This window comes from Salmo salar, chromosome ssa01 (assembly GCF_905237065.1).
Source record: "Salmo salar chromosome ssa01, Ssal_v3.1, whole genome shotgun sequence".
NCBI lineage: Eukaryota > Metazoa > Chordata > Actinopteri > Salmoniformes > Salmonidae > Salmo > Salmo salar.
Window position 1 is genome coordinate 85,700,205 of NC_059442.1, and position 20,566 is coordinate 85,720,770.

General features: G+C 42.8%; 1 protein-coding gene across 4 annotated transcripts in view; it reads right to left on the bottom strand.

Moving 5' to 3' along the window:
* The window catches only part of LOC106611651 (disks large homolog 5), a 129,688-nt gene extending 109,369 nt beyond the window's left edge, over positions 1–20,319 (bottom strand). For all 4 annotated transcript variants that reach the window (XM_045723553.1, XM_014212109.2, XM_045723543.1 and 1 more), the window contains exon 1: positions 19,550–20,319. In XM_045723553.1, the coding sequence (XP_045579509.1) occupies positions 19,550–19,850 (301 nt within the window). In that variant the 5' untranslated portion in view covers positions 19,851–20,319. The remainder of the gene's footprint in view (positions 1–19,549) is intronic.
* Positions 20,320–20,566: the final 247 nt, after the last annotated feature.

Genomic DNA, 20,566 nt, shown 5'->3' on the forward strand with positions numbered 1-20,566 from the left:
TTAACGGAGCGAGTCATGGGTAATTCCTGTTTGAGCTTCGGAGCCATGATCTGATTCGCAGAACAGCGGACGTATGCTTGCTTGTGGGTAGAATAACAATGGTCTAGGACTTGATCGCCCCTAGTGGAGGGAGAAGTGTTGCTGGAAGTTGGGCATCACGTCCTTAAAGACGCAGAATTAAAATCGCCGGCAACCAGGAAAGCAGCCACTGGATATACGTTTTCCTGCTTGGTTATAGCCTTGTACAGTTAAAGATGCACTATGCAGAAATCGCTCCACCATTTCCTGGTTGCAAAAATTCTAATAGTTCGCCTAATTTAAGTTCAAGTGAAAAAAAACGAAGCAGTCATTGTGTAGAGAATCATTGTACCATCTAAAACGCTGTGAAATATTTCCCATAACCAAAAATATTGTATATTCGGCTGTTAAAGCTGGTGTACAAAAACCTAAAGTAAAAGACGCACAAAAAAAACTTCAGAACGGGAAACACAGACATAACAGATCTACCACTTCTTAGAGCGATAATGGCACCGGAGGGGATGGCTGCCGTTTTACGGGCTCCTAACCAATTGTGCTATTCGGTGTGTTTTCTTTTGCGTTCTTGGTAACTTTTGTTGTACATAATGTTTCTGCCACTGTCTCTTATGACCTAAAACAGCTTCTGGACATCAGAACAGCGATTACTCACCTCGGACTGGACAAATATTTTTTATTTAATGAATCGGAGACGAAAGATTTACAAATCCTCCCGGACCAGGGCAAAATCGCTGTCATGCGCATGAAGAGGAGACGCCATTACAGGGGCCGCAGATCCGGGTGCTTGGTGGGAATTTGTCAGCAAGTGGATAATCCGCCTTTACCATCTGTCCTACTGGCGAATGTGCAATCACTGGAGAATAAACTGGATGAGCTCCCTTCGATATTATCCTACGAACGGGACATTAAAAACTATAATATCTTGTGTTTTTCCGAGTCATGGCTGAAAGAGGACATGGATTATATACACAGTTGGCTGGGTTTTCCGTGCATCGGCAAGACAGAACATCAACCTCTGGTAAGATGAGGGGTGGTGGTCGCTGTCTATTTGTCAATAGCAGCTGGTGCGTGATCTCTAATATTAAGGAAGTGTCAAGGTTTTGGTCACCTGAAGTACAGGTACCTCATGATAAGCAGTAGACCACGCTATTTACCAACAGAGTTTTCATCTATATTTTTCGTAACTGTCTATTTGCTACCACAAATTGATGCAGGCACTAACACCGCAATCAACGAGCTATATGAGGCCATAAGCAAACAAGAAAATGCTCACCCAGAAGCGGTGTTCCTAGTGGACAGGGATTTTAATGTAGAATTTTTTTAAAATCTGTTTTACTACATTTCTACCAGCATGTCACATGAATCAAAAAAATCAAGCAGGAAGTACCAGTGGCTTGTCCAATACGGAAGTGGTCAGATGATGTGGATGCTAAGCTACAGGAGTGTTTTGCTAGCACAGGAATATGTTCCGGGATTCTGCTGACCCTGCTAGGTAAAGTTCCCCCTTATCTCAGCTCGCTGGTCACCATAGCAGCACCCACCTGTAGCACGCGCTCCAGCAGGTATATCTCTGGTCACCCCCAAAGCCAATTCCTCCTTCGGCCGCCTCTCCTTCCAGTTCTCTGCTGCCAATGACTGGAACGAACTACAAAAATCTCTAAAACTGGAAACACTTATCTCCCTCACTAGCTTTAAGCACCAGCTGTCAGGGCAGCTCGGCTCAGCTCGGATTACTGCACCTGTACATAGCCCATCTATAATTTAGCCCAAACAACTACCTCTTCCCCTACTGTATTTATTTATTTATTTATTTTGCTCCTTTGCACCCCATTATTTCTACTTTGCACTTTCTTCCACTGCAAATCTACCATTCCAGTGTTTTACTTGCTATATTGTATTTACTTCGCCACCATGGCCTTTTTTGCCTTTACCTCCCTTATCTCACCTCATTTGCTCCCTTCGTATATTGACTTATTTTTCTACTATATTATTGACTGTATGTTTCTTTTACTCCATGTGTAGCTCTGTGTTGTTGTATGTGTCAAACTGCTTGCTTTATCTTGGCCAGGTCGCAATTGTAAATGAGAACTTGTTCTCAACTTGCCTACCTGGTTAAATAAAGGTGAAATTAAAAAATTACAATTTAAAAATCATCCAATGGCATTGAGAAGTATACCACATCAGTCACCGGCTTCATCAATAAGTGCATCAACGACATCATCCCCACAGTGACTCAGGCAACATCCACACTGAGCTAAATGCTAGAGCTGTCGCTTTCAAGGAGCAGGACAGTAATCTGGACGATTATAAGAAATCCCGCTATGCCCTCTGACAAACCATCAAACAAGCGTCCATACAGACTAAGATTGAATCTTACTACACCAGCTCTGACGCCCGTCGTATGTGACCGGACTTGCAAACCATTACCGATTACAAAGAAAAACCCAGCCGCGAGCTGCCCAGTGATGCGAGCCTACCAGATGAGCTAAATGCCTTTTATGCTCGCTTCGAGGCATGCAACACTGAACAATACATGAGAGCACCAGCTGTTCTGGATGACTGCGTGATCACACTCTTCGTAGGCGATGTGAGTAAGACCTGTAAACAGGTCAACAATAACAAGGCAGATGGATTACCAGGACACGTACTCAGAGAATGCGCTGACCAACTAGCAAGTGTCTAGCAAGTGTCTTCACTGACATTTTAAACCTCTCCCTGACCGAGTCTGTAATACCAACATGTTTCATACAGACCACCATAGTCACAGTGCCCAAGAACGCCAAGATAACCTGACTAAATGACTACCACCCCGTAGCACTCACATCTGTAACTTTGAAAGGCTGGTCATGGCTGGTCATGGCTCATAACATATCATCCCAAAAACCCTATACCCACTACAATTTGCATTCCGCCCCAACAAATCCACAGATGATGCAATCTCTATTGCACTCCATACTGCCCTTTCCCACCTGGACAAAAGGAACGCCTATGTGAGAATGTTATTCATTGACTACAGCTCAGCGTTCAACACCATAGTGCCCTCAAAGCTCATCACTAGGCTAAGGACCCTGGGACTAAACACCTCCTCTGTCATTGGATCCTGGACTTCCTGACGGGCCGACCCCAGGTGGAAAGGGTAGGCAACAACACATCTGCCACACTGATCCTCAAAATGGGGGCCCCTCAGGGGTGCATGTTTAGTCCCCTCCTGTACTCCCTGTTCACCCACGACTGCATGGCCATGCACAACTGCAACACCTTCATTGATTTTACCGACGACACAACAGTGGTAGGCATTATCACCGACAATTATGACAGCCTATAAGGAGGTCAGAGACCTGGCAGTGTGGTGCCAGGACAACAACAACCTCTCCCTCAATGTGAGCAACACAAAGGAGCTGATCATGGACTATAGGAAAAGGAGGGCCAAGCACACACCCATTCACATCGACGGGGTTATAGTGGAGCGGGTCGATAGCTTCAAGTCCTTTGGTGTCCATATCACAAAAAAAACTATCATGGTCCAAACACACCAAGGCAGTCTTGAAGAAGGCACGACAACGCCTATTCTCACTCAGGAGACTGAAAAGATGTGTCATGGGTCCTCAAATCCTCAAAAAGTTATACAGCTGCACCATCGAGAGCATCCTGACTGGTGGCATCACCGCTTGGTATGGCAACTAGTCGGCATCCGACCATAAGACGCTACAGAGGGTAGTGCGTACGGCCCAATAAATCACTGGGACCAAGCTTCCTGCCATCCAGGACCTCTATACCAGGTGGTGTCAGAGGAAGGCCCTAAAACTTGTGAAAGACTCCAGCCACCCAAGTCATAGACTGTTCTCTCTGCTACCGCACGACAAGCGGTACCAGAGCGCCAAGTCTATAAGACTGCTAAAGAGTTAATCAAATGGCTACACGGACAATTTGCATTGACCCCCTTTTATACGCTGTTGCTACTCGCTGTTTATTATTTATGCAGTCACTTTACCCATACCTACATATACAGTACCAGTCAAACGTTTGAACACATCTACTCATTAAAGGGGTTTTCATTTGAACTATTTTCTAAAATTGTAGAATAATAGTGAAGACTATCGAAACTATGAAATAACACATGGAATCATGTAGTAACTACAAAAGTGTTAAACAAATCAAAATATATTTTATATTTGAGATTCTTCAAAGTAGCCACCCTTTGCCTTGATGACAGCTTTGCACACTCTTTTAAAGAAAAAGTAAACGACAAAAGAATCACAAAATAGCAAAGTTGGGTCGAAACTTGCAAAACGCATCCATCCAGTATGGCACCAACTTCCATTTCTGAAGGCACTGAATGTATGTTTGTGCACATGAAAGTCAGTGATTTACAGTATGTTTACGATAGGTTAATGAGGTAATAAAAATGTGCTGTGACTAAAATGTGACCAAAATTAAAGGGCATTTAAGTTGACTAAAATGGTCCACTGTTTTCGGCATTTTGACAATCACTAGACTAATTCATTAACCAAATGACAAAAATTAGATTAAGACTGCCAGGACAGGGTCCTGTTCATTTGGACACAAAATCAATGGAACCCAGGTGTACCCTCCCTGTTTTTGTTCCATTGGCAGGTAATGCACAGGTCCCAGGAAAGGCCTGTAGAGGAGTGACTGAGTGGAGGAACCTGTCTGCCCAGTAGTGTGGGGAAGAACCCACTGTAACACCAGCTCTCTCTGTCTCTCACACGTTCTCTCTCTCAATCTCCCCCTCTCTCGCTCTCGCTTCACTCCCCCCTCTCTACCTCTCTAATTCTCTGCCTCTGCCCATTGTGACCTGTGTGAACTGCTCATCAGCCTGGTGGTGTAGGATTACAGAGAATACATCCTAAATGGCACTCTATTCCCTATACAGAGCACTATTTTCAACCAGGACCCATAGGACTGTGGTTGAAAGTAGTGCACTATATAGGAAATGGGGTGCCATTTGGGATGCACAGAGTGTGGTTTCTAATGGGCTCCTATGGGTGCATGGATGAAATATAAGGCTTCAGACAGACAGCGGCATAGCACAGGATGAAAAACTTTATAGTAGCCATTTTAACAGCCATGTTACAATTCAGAGACAATGTCATTTTAACAGCCATAGGCCTACTGTTATAATACAATGTCATTGTATTTTCTTTGGTACTTTTTACCCCTTTTTTTGTAATATCCAATTGGTACTTACAGTCCTGTCCCATCGCTGCAACTCCTGTACGGACTCGGGAGAGGCGAAGGTCGAGCCGCACTGCTTCTTGACACACTGCTCGCTTAACCCGGAAGCCAGCCGCACCAATGTGTCGGACGAAAAACACCGTACAACTTTCGACACGAGTCAGCGTGCATGCGCCAGGCCCGCCACAAGGAGTCGCTTGAGCGCGATGGGACAAGAACATCCCGGCCGGCCAAACCCTCCCCTAACTCGGACGACGCTGGGCCAATTGTGAGCCGTCTCATGGGTCTCCCGGTCGGGGACGGCTGCGACTCAGCCTGGGATCGAAACCGGGTCTGTAGAGACGCCTTAGACTGCTGCGCCACTCAGGAGAAGACAATGACTTTTTAACAGTCATAGGCCTACTGTTACAATTCAGTGACAATATCCTTTTAACAGTCATAGGCCTACTGTTACAATTCAGTGACAATATCATTTTAACAGTCATAGGCCTACTGTTACAATTCAGTGACAATATCATTTTAACAGTCATAGGCCTACTGTTACAATTCAGTGACAATATCATTTTAACAGTCATAGGCCTACTGTTACAATTCAGTGACAATATCATTTTAACAGTCATAGGCCTACTGTTACAATTCAGTGACAATATCATTTTAACAGTCATAGGCCTACTGTTACAATTCAGTGACAATGTTTGCACTAAATTTGAGTAAGTTAATTCATAATTGATATCATAAGATTGATATCTTACCAGGAAGAATCACTGGAAACTATGGCATGCTACTCTGGCTGTGTGGAGGAGAAACATGTAATGTAAGAGCCTTTGCAGATGCACAACAAAAGACAAGTGCCAACGAATTAATTAACACTAGCCGCAACTACATAATGTTTGAACAACTTGAGTTCGGTTCAACTCACCACACCAGCCAAGTTGCGTGTGCCAAGTGTTGCAAAATAAATGTACACATACAGTGCATTCAGAAAGTATTCAGACACCTTCCCCTTTTCCACATTTTGTTACGTTACAGCCTTATTCTAAAATGGATTAAACAAATATAGAATCCTCAATCTACACACAATACCACATAATGACAAAGAGAAAACATGTTTTTTGACATGTTTGTACATTTATTAAATACAAATTAAAAACAGAAATACCTTATTTACATAAGTATTCAGACCCTTTGCTATGAGACTCGAAATTGAGCGCAGGTGCACCCTGTTTCTATTGATCATCTTTGAGATGTTTCTACAAGTTGATTGGAGTCCACCTGTGGCAAATTCAATTGATTGGACATGATTTGGAAAGGCACACACCTGTCTATATAAGGTCCCACAGTTGACAGTGCGTGTCAGAGCAAAAACCAAGCAATGAGGTCCAAAGAATTGTCCGTAGAGCTCCGAGACAGGATTGTGTCGAGACACAGATCTGGGGAAGGGTACCATAACATTTCTGCAGCATTGAAGGTCCCCAAGAACACAGGGGCCTCGTCTTGGAACGACCAAGACGCTTCCTTGGGCTGGCCGCCAAGCTAAACTGAGAAATCGGAGGGGAATGGCCTTGGTTAGTGAGGTGACCAAGAACCAGTTACCCTGACAGAGCTCAAGAGTTCCTCTGTGGAGATGGGAGAACTTTCCAGAAGGACAACCATCTCTGCAGCACTCCACCAGTCAGGCCTTTATGGTAGGGTGGCCAAACGGAAGCCACTTCTCAGTAGAAGGCACGACAGCCCGCTTGGACTAACAGAGCATGAGAAACAAGATTCTCTGGTCTGATGAAACCAAGATTGAACTCTTGGCTTGAATGCCAAGTGTCACGTCTGGAGGAAACCTGGCACCATCCCTACGATGAAGCATGGTGGTGGCAGCATCATGCTGTGGGGATGTTTTTCAGCGGCAGGAACTGGGAGACTAGTCAGGATGAAGGGAAAGATGAAAGAAGCAAAGTACAGAGAGATCCTTGATGAAAACCTACTCCAGTGCACTCAGGACCTCAGACTGGGGCAAAGGTTCACCTTCCAACAGGACAACGAACCTAAGCACACAGCCAAGATAAGGAGTAGCTTCGGGACGAGTCTTTGAATGTCCTGGAGTGGCCCAGCCAGAGCTCCGACTTGAACCCGATCAAACATCTCTGGTGAGACCTGAAAATAGTTGTGCAGCCACGCTTCCCATCCAACCTGACAGAGCTTGAGAGGATCTGCAGAGAAGAATGGGAGAAACTCCCCAAATACAGGTGTGCCAAGCTTGTAGCATCATAACCAAGAAGACTCAAAGCTGTAATCGCTGCCAAAGGTACTACAACAAAGTATTGAGCAAACTGTCCGAAGACTTTTTTTTTTTTGATTTTGTGCCGGAACTCCAATTTGAGCAGCAGCAGCTGAAAAAATGAGCTCCTACAAATATTGAAATTTACATGGTTTTTAGAGTGAAGTACATCGGAAAAATGCAAAAGAAAACTGCAAGACTGAATAGGAGAAAAAACAAGCAACAAACAAAGAAGATAGGCTTTTGAAAAATAACTATTTTTCATAAAATTGTAGTTATCTTAGCTAGCTGAATTGTTTACCAGTTGCTAAGCAGTTGCTAGGGACTCTTTTGGAAGAAGCTAGCTAGCTAACGAAGAACAACAAAGAATATCTAGTTAACAGAAGAAAAGAAAGAGAAAATCAGGACAGAAGAAAAAGGATATCAAAGTGAAACAGTTCTCTAAAGACACAAGAGACAATAATACAAGAAACAACACTTCTGTAGCTTGTCAACTATGTGTCTGTCTATCCCTGTTCTCTCCTCTCTGCACAGGCCATACAAACGCTTCACACCGCGTGGCCGCTGCCACTCTAACCTGGTGGTCCCAGCGCGCACGACTCACGTGGAGTTCCAGGTCTCCGGCAGCCTCTGGAACTGCCGGTCTGCAGCCAACAAGGCTGAGTTCATCTCAGCCTATGCTACCCTCCAGTCCCTAGACTTCCTGGCGCTGACGGAAACATGGATTACCACAGATAACACTGCTACTCCTACTGCTCTCTCTTCGTCTGCCCACGTGTTCTCGCATACCCCTAGAGCATCGAGCATCTTTCTCCCCTGACCCATCTGTCTATCTCCTCATTTGAATTCCATGCTGTCACAGTTACCAGCCCTTTCAAGCTTAACATCCTTAGCATTTATCGCCCTCCAGGTTCCCTTGGAGAGTTCATCAATGAGCTTGACGCCTTGATAAGTTCCTTTCCTGAGGATGGCTCACCTCTCACAGTTCTGGGTGACTTTAATCTCCCCACGTCTACCTTTGACTCATTCCTCTCTGCCTCCTTCTTTCCACTCCTCTCCTCTTTTGACCTCACCCTCTCACCTTCCCCCCCTACTCACAAGGCAGGCAATACGCTTGACCTCATCTTTACTAGATGCTGTTCTTCCACTAATCTCATTGCAACTCCCCTCCAAATCTCCGACCACTACCTTGTATCCTGTTCCCTCTTGCTCTCATCCAACACTTCTCACTCTGCCCCTACTCGGATGGTATTGCGCCGTCCCAACCTTCGCTCTCTCTCTCCCGCTACTCTCTCCTCTTCCATCCTATCATCTCTTCCCTCTGCTCAAACCTTCTCCAACCTATCTCCTGATTCTGCCTCCTCAACCCTCCTCTCCTCCCTTTCTGCATCCTTTGATTTTCTCTGTCCCCTATCCTCCAGGCCGGCTCGGTCCTCCCCTCCTGCTCCGTGGCTCGACGACTCACTACGAGCTCACAGAACAGGGCTCCGGGCAGCCGAGCGGAAAAATGGAGGAAAACTCGCCTCCCTGCGGACCTGGCATCCTTTCACTCCCTCCTCTCTACATTCTCCTCTTCTGTCTCTGCTGATAAAGCCACTTTCTACCACTCTAAATTCCAAGCATCTGCCTCTAACCCTAGGAAGCTCTTTGCTACCTTCTCCTCCCTCCTGAATCCTCCTCCCCCTTCCCCCCCCCTGCGGATGACTTCGTCAACCATTTTGAAAAGAAGGTTGACGATATCCGATCCTCGTTTGCTAAGTCAAATGACACCGCTGGTCCTGCTCACACTGCCCTACCCTGTGCTTTGACCTCTTTCTCCCCTCTCTCTCCAGATGAAATCTCGCGTCTTGTGACGGCCGGCCGCCCAACAACCTGCACACTTGACCCTATCCCCTCCTCTCTTCTCCAGACCATTACCGGAGACCTTCTCCCCTTCCTCACCTCGCTCATCAACTCATCCTTGACCGCTGGCTACGTCCCTTCCGTCTTCAAGAGAGCGAGAGTTGCACCCCTTCTGAAAAAACCTACACTCGATCCCTCCGATGTCAACAACTACAGACCAGTATCCCTTCTTTCTTTTCTCTCCAAAACTCTTGAACGTGCCGTCCTTGGCCAGCTCTCCTGCTATGTCTCTCAGAATGACCTTCTTGATCCTAATCAGTCAGGTTTCAAGACTGGGCATTCAACTGAGACTGCTCTTCTCTGTGTCACGGAGGCTCTCCGCACTGCTAAAGCTAACTCTCTCTCCTCTGCTCTCATCCTTCTAGACCTATCTGCTGCCTTTGATACTGTGAACCATCAGATCCTCCTCTCCACCCTCTCCGAGTTGGGCATCTCCGGCGCGGCCCACGCTTGGATTGCGTCCTACCTGACAGGTCGCTCCTACCAGATGGCGTGGCGAGAATCTGTCTCCGCACCATGCGCTCTCACCACTGGTGTCCCCCAGGGCTCTGTTCTAGGCCCTCTCCTATTCTCGCTATACACCAAGTCACTTGGCTCTGTCATATCTTCACATGGTCTCTCCTATCATTGCTATGCAGACGACACACAATTAATCTTCTCCTTTCCCCCTTCTGATAACCAGGCGGCGAATCGCATCTCTGCATGTCTGTCAGACATATCAGTGTGGATGACAGATCACCAGCTCAAGCTAAACCTCGGCAAGATGGAGCTGCTCTTCCTCCCGGGGAAGGACTGCCCATTCCATGATCTCGCCATCACGGTTGACAACTCCCTTGTGTCCTCCTCCCAGAGTGCTAAGAACCTTGGCGTGATCCTGGACAACACCCTGTCATTCTCCACTAACATCAAGGCGGTGACCCGATCCTGTAGGTTCATGCTCTACAACATTCGCAGAGTACGACCCTGCCTCACACAGGAAGCGGCGCAGGTCCTAATCCAGGCACTTGTCATCTCCCGTCTGGATTACTGCAACTCGCTGTTGGCTGGGCTCCCTGCCTGTGCCATTAAACCCCTACAACTCATCCAGAACGCCGCAGCCCGTCTGGTGTTCAACCTTCCCAAGTTCTCTCACGTCACCCCGCTCCTCCGCTCTGGATAAGAGCGTCTGCTAAATGACTTAAATGTAAATGTAAATGTACTTATGTAAATGTGATATCTTTTTTTTTATATACATTTGCAAAAATGTCTAAAAAGCTGTTTTTGCTTTGTCATTATGGACTATGATGTGTAAATTGATGAGGGGGGAAAATAAATGTAATAATTTTTAGAACAAGGCTGTAATGTAACAAAATGTGCACTGTACATGTTATTCAATCATTTCATCCACAGCACTTGTGCACGTGAACAAGCGTCTGTGTAGCCAGGCGCTATTAGAGATGCTCCCCATCTACTCATTGGTTTTCAGGAGCATACAACCCCACGTGGGTATTTGAAAGATGAACGAGGAGAGGTTAATCATAAATAACTAACCAAAAACTCTGAGAGCATAATTTTCATATGTCATATGAATTTAACATTAATTACTCTGCCATTTTCAAAGTCATGTCCCCCCGTCCTTGACTTTTCCTAAATAAAAGTCTATTCAACACACTGAATTTCGATATGACAGAATTTCTGTTATAAGCATTTATAACCCTTCCTTCACCAGTTGACTGCCATCTGACAATGGCCGATCGGACACTGGCCCTTCCAAACTACACCTAAACTATATCAAAACTAATTTCACACATAGGCATACAATAATAGATGTAGCCTAAAGACTACATTCATTTGACAATATTATCAATTGACTTGTGAAGAGACTGCAGCGCACCGTGGGTAATTGAAAAAGAAGGGAATGGAGCTTACCTTCATAACCTATCGGAAAGAGCAGGTTCTCAGGTTTCTAAAACACTACATGTCACACCCTGATCTGTTTCACCGGTCTTTGTGATTGTCTCCACCCCCCTCCAGGTGTCGCCCATCTTCCACATTATCCCCTGTGTATTTATACCTGTGTTCTCTATTTGTCTATTGCCAGTTCGTCTTGTTTGTCAAGTCAACCAGCGTTTTGTCTCAGCTCCTGCTTTTCCCCAGTCTCTCTTTTTTCTCACCTACCTGGTTTTGACCCTTGCCTGTCCTGTCTCTGAGCCTGCCTGTCTGCCTGACCACTCTGCCTGCCCCTGCCGTCCTATACCTTTGCCCCTTCTCTGGATTACCGACCTCTGCCTGACCCTGAGCGTGCCTGCCGTCCTGTACCTTTGCCTGGATTATCGACCCCTGCCTGCCTTGAACTGTTGTTTGCCTGCCCCTGTTGCTGTAACAAATATTGTTACCTCGACACAGTCTGCATCTGGGTCTTACCTTCAAACCTGATAATACATTTGCCAAACAACTTAAAATTAAGGCATAGTTTCCATTTCAAAATATCACTTTTTTGTCAAATATTACAGCAGCTACATTCCATGAGTTCTACATGTGAGCACTTATGGCAGCATAGCCAAGGGCTACTAAGCACAGACTAGTAACAGAACATAAAATATGATGTTCTTTTGAAATATAATATATTCTTTTTTTTATGTTTCTAAAGACCTGCCTTAACGAAATAATGAATTTCTTTGCGATGCTGTATAACCCTTAAATTGTGGCATTTTGTGGTTTTTCATTTTTACATATAGCCTGCAGCAGAGTTCCCAAATAGGCGGCGCCGCGGGGCAAATTTGCAGAGTTTTCTGAGCAAAACAAAATGTGTATATTTCTTTTAGAATTGTTGTTCTTGGACATAAAAGACTTTAAAATCACCAGGAAATTAGCTCAGTGATTTGGATTTTGGAAATCTGTTCAAGTATTTCCTCACATAAATAGAGAGGCATATGTGATCATATCCCAATGTAATCAAGGTTTGAAATAATTCTGTTTTTCTCAAATACTATATCTGTTTGGGGTTCTTGCTGTCAATTTGCAGTGTACAAATTATTTACAGTGCATTCAGAAAGTATTCATACCCCTTGACTTATTACACATTTTGTTGTGTTACAGCCTGAATTCAAAACAGATTAAATATATATTTTTTCTTACCCATCTACACACTATACCCCATAATGAAAGTGAAAACGTTTTAGAAATTTTTGCAAATGTATTGAAAAATAAATATCTCATTCACATTAGTATTCACACCTGAGTCAATACTTTGTAGAAGCACCTTTGGCAGCGATTACAGCTGTGAGTCTTTCTGGGTAACATTTGCCAATTATTATTTTCAAACTTCTTCAAGCTCTGTCAAATTGGTAGTTGATCATAGCTAGACAATCATTTTTCAGGTATCGTCATAGAAGTAGATTTAAGTCAAAATTAACTCGGCCACTCAGGAACATTCACAGTCTTCTTGGTAAGCAACATCAGTGTAGATTTGGCCTTGTGTTTTAGGTTATTGTCCTGCTGAAAGTTGATTTAATCTCCATGTGTCTAGTGGAAAGCAAACTGAACCAGGTATTCCTCTAGGATTTTGCCTGTGCTTAGTTTATTACATTTATTTTTCTTCCTGAAAAACTCCCCAGTCCTTAATGATTACAAGCATACCCATAACATGATGCAGCCACCACTATGCTTAAAAATATGAAGAGTGGTATTCAGTAACGTGTTGAATTAAACACTTTGTATTCAGGAAGAAAAAAATATATATATATATTGTTCTAAGAAAAAAAAAATATATATACTCTTGTTCTAAGAAATGAAGGCTATTCCATGTGAGAAATTGCCAAGAAACTGAAGACTTCGTACAACGCTGTGTACTACTCCCTTCACAGAACAGCGCAAATTGTCTCTAACCAGAATAGAAAGAGGAGTGGGAGGCCCTGGTGCACAACTGAGCAAAAGGACAAGTACATTACAGTGTCTAGTTTGAGAAACGGATGCCTCACAAGTCCTCAACTGGCAGCTTCATTAAATAGTACCTGCAAAACACCAGTCTCAACGTCAACAGTGAAAAGGCGACTCCGAGATGCTAGCCTCTATGCAGAGTTCCTCTGTCCAGTGTCTGTGTTCTTTTGCCCAACTTAATCTTATATTTTTATTGTCCAGTCTGAGATATGGCTTTTTCCTTGCAACTCTGCCTAAAAGGCCAGCATCCCGGAGTCGCCTCTTCACTGTCGACCTTCTTTAATCTGTATGCCTACAGTAGCAAGAAAAAGTATGTGAACCCTTTGGAAATACCTGGATTTCTGCATAAATTGGTCATAAAATTGTATATGATCTACATCTAGGCCACAACAATAGACAAACACATTCTGCTTAAACTAATAACACACAAACAATTATACATTTTCATGTCTTTATTGAACACAACGTGTAAACATTCACAGTGCAGGGTGGAAAAAGTATGTGAACCCTTGGATTTAATAACTGGTTGACCCTCCTTTTGCAGCAATAACCTCAACCCAATGTTTTCTCGTCAGTTGCAGATCAGACCTGCACAACGGTCAGGACGAATTTCGGACCATTCCTCTTTACAAAACTGTTTCAGTTCAGCAATATTCTTGGGATGTCTGGTGTGAACTGCTCTCTTGAGGTCATGCCACAGCATCTCAAACAGGTTGCGGTCAGGACTCTGACTGGGCCACTCCAGAAGGCATATTTTCTTCTGTTGAAGCCATTCTGTTGTTGATCTACTCTGTGTGTTGGGTCATTGTCCTGTTGCATCACCCAATTTCTGTTGAGCTTCAATTGGCAGACAGAGACCCTTACATTCTCCTGCAAAATGTCTTGATAAACTTGGGAATTCATTTTTCTGTCAATAATAGCAAGCTGTCCAGGCCCTGAGGCAGCAAAGCAGCCCCAAACCATGATGCTCCCTCCGCCGTACTTTACAGTTGGGATGAGGTTTTGATGTTGGTGTGCTGTGCCTTTTCTCCACACAGTGTTGTGTGTTCCTTCCAAACAACTCAACTGTAGTTTCATCGGTCCACAGAATGTTTTGCCAGTAGCGCTGTGGAACATCCAGGTGCACTTTTGCAAACGTCAGACATGCAGCAATGTTTTTTTTGGACAGCAGTGGCTTCTTCCGTGGTGTCCTCCCATGAACACCATTCTTGTTTAGTGATTTATGTATCGTAGACTAGTCAACAGAGATGTTAGCATGTTCCAGAGATTTATGTAAGTCTTTAGTTGACACTCTAGAATTCTTCTTAATCTCATTGAGCATTCTTCGCGGTGCTCTTGCAGTCATCTTTGCAAGACGGCCACTCCTAGGCAGAGTAGCAACAGTGCTGAACTTTCTCCATTTATAGACAATTTGTCTTACCGTGGACTGATGAACGTCAAGGCTTTTAGAGATACTTCACTAACCCTTTCCAGCTTTATGCAAGTCAACAATTCTTAATCTTAGGTCTTCTGAGATCTCTTTTGTTCGAGTCAAGGTTCACATCAGGCAATGCTTCTTGTGATAGCTAACCTGGAGTCCAATCAAATTTGTGTTTGCTGACTCCTGACTCCAATTAGCTTGTGGAGAAGTCATTAGCCTAGGGATTCACATACTTTTTCCAACCTACACAATGAATGTTTAAATGATGTATTCAATATAGACAAGAAAAATACAATAACTTGTGTGTTATTAGTTTAAGCACACTATGTTTGTCTATAAGATCAGATCAAATTTGATGACCAATTTATGCAGAAATTCAGGTAATTCCAAAGGGTTCACATACTTTTTCTTGCCATGTATGTAGATATTCCATTAAAAATCAGCCGTTTCCAGCTACAATAGTCATTTACAACATTAACAATGTCTACACTGTATAGACACTGTTCTGATCAATTTGATGTTATTTTAAATGGACAAAAAAAAGGATTTTCTTTCAAAAATAAGGACATTTCTAAGTGACCCCAAAATGTTAAACGGTAGTGTATATATTAAATGTTTTTATTAAGACTGTTAGAATGTAATGGCTCATAACAGGATTGTTAGATGCCCTATTTGGAGTAGAGAAAAACATGATTTTGTATGATGGTCAAAATTCTACAAAGGATCATATGCGTTTCAGGTAAAATAACAACCCAATGTTCATCTCCCAGGACAGAACTAGCTAAATGTACATGAATGTTTCATGTGCGTTTGACATGCCCCCAAATTAATATAGTTTCTGAATTTTTTCACCTGCGTGTCATGATCGTGTCTGATGTGGATGGACAAAATCAACACGAGGCACGTGCATGGCTGGTGTAGTCAGTAAGTCAAACTTCAGTTTCGTTCAACTCAATGGAGGCTGTCAACGCTTAACAGACTTGCACCATTGAAGTGTAATAACACATTAACTACAGATAGGTAGGCCGCAACCTCACTAAAATGTGTCTTATGAAATGCAGCGGTTAAAGGCTATGAATATGGCTACGTTTACACAGGCAACCCAATTCTGATACTTTTCCACTAATTGGTCTTTTGACCAATCACATCAGCTCTTTTGCCAATAATTGGGCTACCTGTGTAAATCGCAGCCTATACGTCTTTAATAAACTACTCGAGAGGCAGGTTATAGTGACACCTTTTGAAATGATGCCCAATTATCATAATATTGAGCTGAAGAGTATTGAACTACACTGACTGATAATGACGCATACACTAGCATATTAACCATAACAGCTAAAATATGCTAAACATTATTTCCCCAGCTTCAGGATTTTGCAGTGGGGGGAAAAAAGCCTAAGTTCATGTGAGGTTGAAAGGAAACGATGGCACTGGGCGGATGCTTTCAGGAACACAAAGGCCGCAAATTAGCCCAAAAATATTCTGAATGTGGGTTAGGGGTAAATAAGTCATAGAATAGACAAAGAGAGCAGCTGCACAGGAGGCTGTGAGGTGATATGCTGCTAACAAACATCTTCTCCTCTTAACCTTACAGCTACTAAACACTGGACTCTGTCAAAAGCAATATGAACACTGGTAGATTAAACTTATAGACTAGGTGGTCCTTTTAGAGCAAATATATAGACCTAGTGATCATGCAGGTATAGCAGAGTTAGGAATGTGCAGTAATAGTGCAGGTATAACAGTGTTCGGAATGTGCAGTAATAGTGCAGGTATAACAGAGTTAGGAATGTGCAGTAATAGTGCAGGTATAACAGTGTTAGGAATGTGCAGTAATAGTGCAGGTATAACAGTGTTAGGAATGTGCAGTAATAGTGCAGGTATAGCAGAGTTAGGAATGTGCAGTAAACCCTCCCCTAACCCAGACAGTGAAGGGCCAATTGTGCGCCGCCCTATGGGACTCCCGGTTGTGACACAGCCTGGGAACAAACCAGAGTCTGTAGTGACGCCTCTAGTACTGCAATGCAGTGCCTTAGACAGCTGTGCCACTCGGGAGGCCATGTAAAAGCCTTACTCTGATATCTTAAATCGGCGTAAGATCAAAATCGAAGTAAGCATACACCGATAGAGGTCGACCGATTAATAGGGCCGATCTCAAGTTTTCATAACAATCGGTAATCGTCATTTTTGGGCGCCGATTATGGACGATTACATTGCATTCCATGAGAAGACTGTGTGTCAGGCTGCCCACCTGTTACGCGAGGGCAGCAAGGAGCCAAGGTAAGTAGCTAGCTAGCATTAAACTTATCTTATAAAAAACAATCAATCTTCACATAATCACTAGTTAACTACACATGGTTGATGATATTACTAGGTTAACTAGCTTGTCCTGCGTTGCATATAATCGATGTGGTGCCTGTTCATTTCTCATCGAATCACAGCCTACTTTGCCAAACGGGGGATGATTTAACAAAAGAGCATTTGCGAAAAAAGCACAATCGTTGCACGAATGTACCTAACCATAAACATCAATGCCTTTCTTTAAAATCAATACACAGAAGTACATTTTTTTAAACCTGCATATTTTGTTAAAATAAAATCATGTTAGCAGGCAATATTAACTAGGGAAATTGTGTCACTTCTCTTGCGTTCATTGCAAACAGAGTCAGGGTATATGCAGAAGTTTGGGCCGCCTGGCTCGTTGCGAACTGTGTGAAGACCATTTCTTCTTAACAAAGACAGTAATTAATTTGCCTGAATTTTACGTAATTATGACATAACATTGAAGGTTGTGCAATGTCACAGGAATATTTAGACTTAGGGTTACCAACCGTTCGATAAAATACGGAACAGTTCCGTATTTCACTGAAAGAAAAAACGTTTTGTTTTCAAAATTATAGTTTGCGGATTTCACCATATTAATGACCAAAGGCTCGTATTTCTGTGTTTATTATTATATTATAATTAAGTCTATGATTTGATATTTGATAGAGCAGTCTGACTGAGCGGTGGTAGGCAGCAGCAGGCTCGTAAGCATTCATTCAATATTTCCTACGTTTGCCAGCAGCTCTTAGCAATGCTTGATTCACACGCTGTTCATGACTTCAAGCCTATCAACTCCTGAGATTAGGCTGGCAATACTAGTGCCTATTAGAACATCCAATAGTCAACGGTATATGAAATACAAATGGTATAGAGAGAAATAGTCGATGTGTCATAATTCCTATAATAACTACAACCTAAAACTTCTTAACTGGGAATATTGAAGAACTGGGAATATTGAACCACCAGCTGTCATATGTTCTGAGCAAGGAACTTAAACATTAGCTTTTTTACATGGCACATATTGCACTTTTACTTTTCTTCTCCAACACTGTGTTTTTCCATTATTTAAACCAAATGGAACATGTTTCATTATTTATTTGAGACTAAATAGATTTTATTTATGTATTATATTAAGTTAAAATAAGTGTTCATTGTTCATTGAGTATTGTTGCAATTGTCATTATTACAAATATATAAAAATTAATCGGCCGATATTTTATATATATATATAAAAATCGGCCGATTAATTGGTATCGCGGCTTTTTTTGGTCCTCCAATAATCGGTTGGAGTTTTCACATACAAACTTTATACAGTATGTCCGAACTCAGAATTAAATATGCTTACCAAAAATAACATGGTCGCTGTGGTAGAATGTTTTGATTGGAAAGTTTCTGCATTCATCAGTGCCCTCATGTATCCATGAAAACAGGATTATTAGGGAATCGTTCTTGCAAAGCATGTAAATGTTTTAATCAAATTATTATACTATCTGACAACCCACAATAATTGCATTATTGTATGCATGTAACCATACTCATTGACAAGCCCAACATAAGGATTTGACAAGAGAGCAAAAACTGACTGGTACCCAGGTTAAAGAAAGGGGTGGAATAACTATATTTTGGGGTATCATCTACACCTACCTGTATTAGACGGAGGTCTCAGACTCTGACTATAGGTTTCTTATTGAATACTGAATGCTAAAAATGCTACTATGAAAGCTGTTAATCCAGTTTACCTTCTCTGTCTGATTCTGAGAAACTAGCTACCTTTTCTACACAGTTTTAACACGAAAAGCAATCCAAAGTTTATCACACATTACTATCACCTTATAACACAGTCACTGTAATGTAGGTGCAAACTCTCATTCAGTTGGCTTTGACATTTAACATCTATACAGTTATTGATTGTGTTCCAATAAGAGCATGGCCACTCTCACTACCACACCATTGATTATTTTAGTAATTTAATTCCATTAAATACTTTCACTAATAATACTTTCACTAATAGCAATGGGGGGTAAGGTGTTCAACCTGTGTGTGAGTGTAAAATCACTGTCGGTCTCTCTTTCTCTCTAAAAATAGAATTTAACCCAAAGAAACCCAAAGTCCCTCCACACTTTGTCCTGCTATCCTTTATGTTGTCATATTGTTAATATCAAAGCTGGAGAAGTGAATTAGGTTGGAATGGAGAACACACACACACACACACACACACACACACACACACACACACACACACACACACACACACACACACACACACTAGATCAAATCTTAAAGTGGACCACCAGATGTGGCAGATGTCCATAATGAACGTGGGACTGAGACCACACATGGGGCATAGTGACGTCAAGTTGTTTACATCGTCTTGTGATGGTCTTGATCATCTCAACGACTGCATTTGACAGATTTCTGGCCCATATTTCGGGTATGTATAATGACATTCTTTGACATTTGATTTGAGGATTGTAATTTCTCACCAGATGAATGATCTACGTCTCCAACGCCGTTCATTAAAAGTGCAGAATTCAGGTGAGGGTGCGTCTTTTCTAGGGCAACGCAAAGGTCTTTGAAATGGTCTCTCTCTTTGCTTATCAAGATTTTCAGCAGAAGAACCACTTTCTCCGAGTTGGACGAGCAGTTGTGACTCAGTTCAAAACGTTCCGATTGGGTGAGGGTACCAGTTTGAGACAACACCTCCACGACCCGGTCTGCATGTGTTATTGACTCCAGTAAGTTCTGGTAGCGTTTATCTAACAACTCTTTGTGCTTAGACTCCATCTCTCTCAACTCGCTGCTATTTGCACGACACCGCGTTGCCTACGTTTTATCAGCTGACCACTTTAAGATATCTATACAGTTCAGCTGTAACTCTTTCTGGATAGGTCACTTCTTGGAAGAGTTGAGTCGTCGTCCCGCGATTGTAGTGCATAGCCAAATTGTGTCGCTTTTCACCCCAAATAGAAAAGAGTAGACCCAAGTAGCCATATTTGTTGCCCAGGGCTGTTGACTGGTGCGCTAAGAAAAAGGGTTACATTTTACCACAGCGTTCAAGATCCAACTTTTCCTCCGTTTTCGTGACTATTAGGCTACGTCTGAAGTGGTCCGCTTCGTATACCCATTAAATCCGGTCTTTCTAAGTCGAGTTCGACCGACATGCTGAAAAGTAGTCCAACTCTTTAAGAGCCTTTGCCCAGAACCGCAACCTCCACCATGACTCGAGCGCAGCAGCTGTAGTTCCCCTGCCAATCATATTTTAGTGCAATGGCCAAGTGGGCGGGGCTTTTCACAGGCGCACCTGGCTTAAAACTTTACATTGAAAGGTAGAACAATATTACTGTGAATTGGTAGGGACACCATTTGCGATAAAATAGACCCACAAAAATAATAGCAATATTGAATTATCCCCGTTATTTCCTGTCATTTTCTGCTGAATGGAGGATCTTTGTAGTGAAAAATATTCAGTAGGTCTGTTGCATTATATAATTTCTCATGGC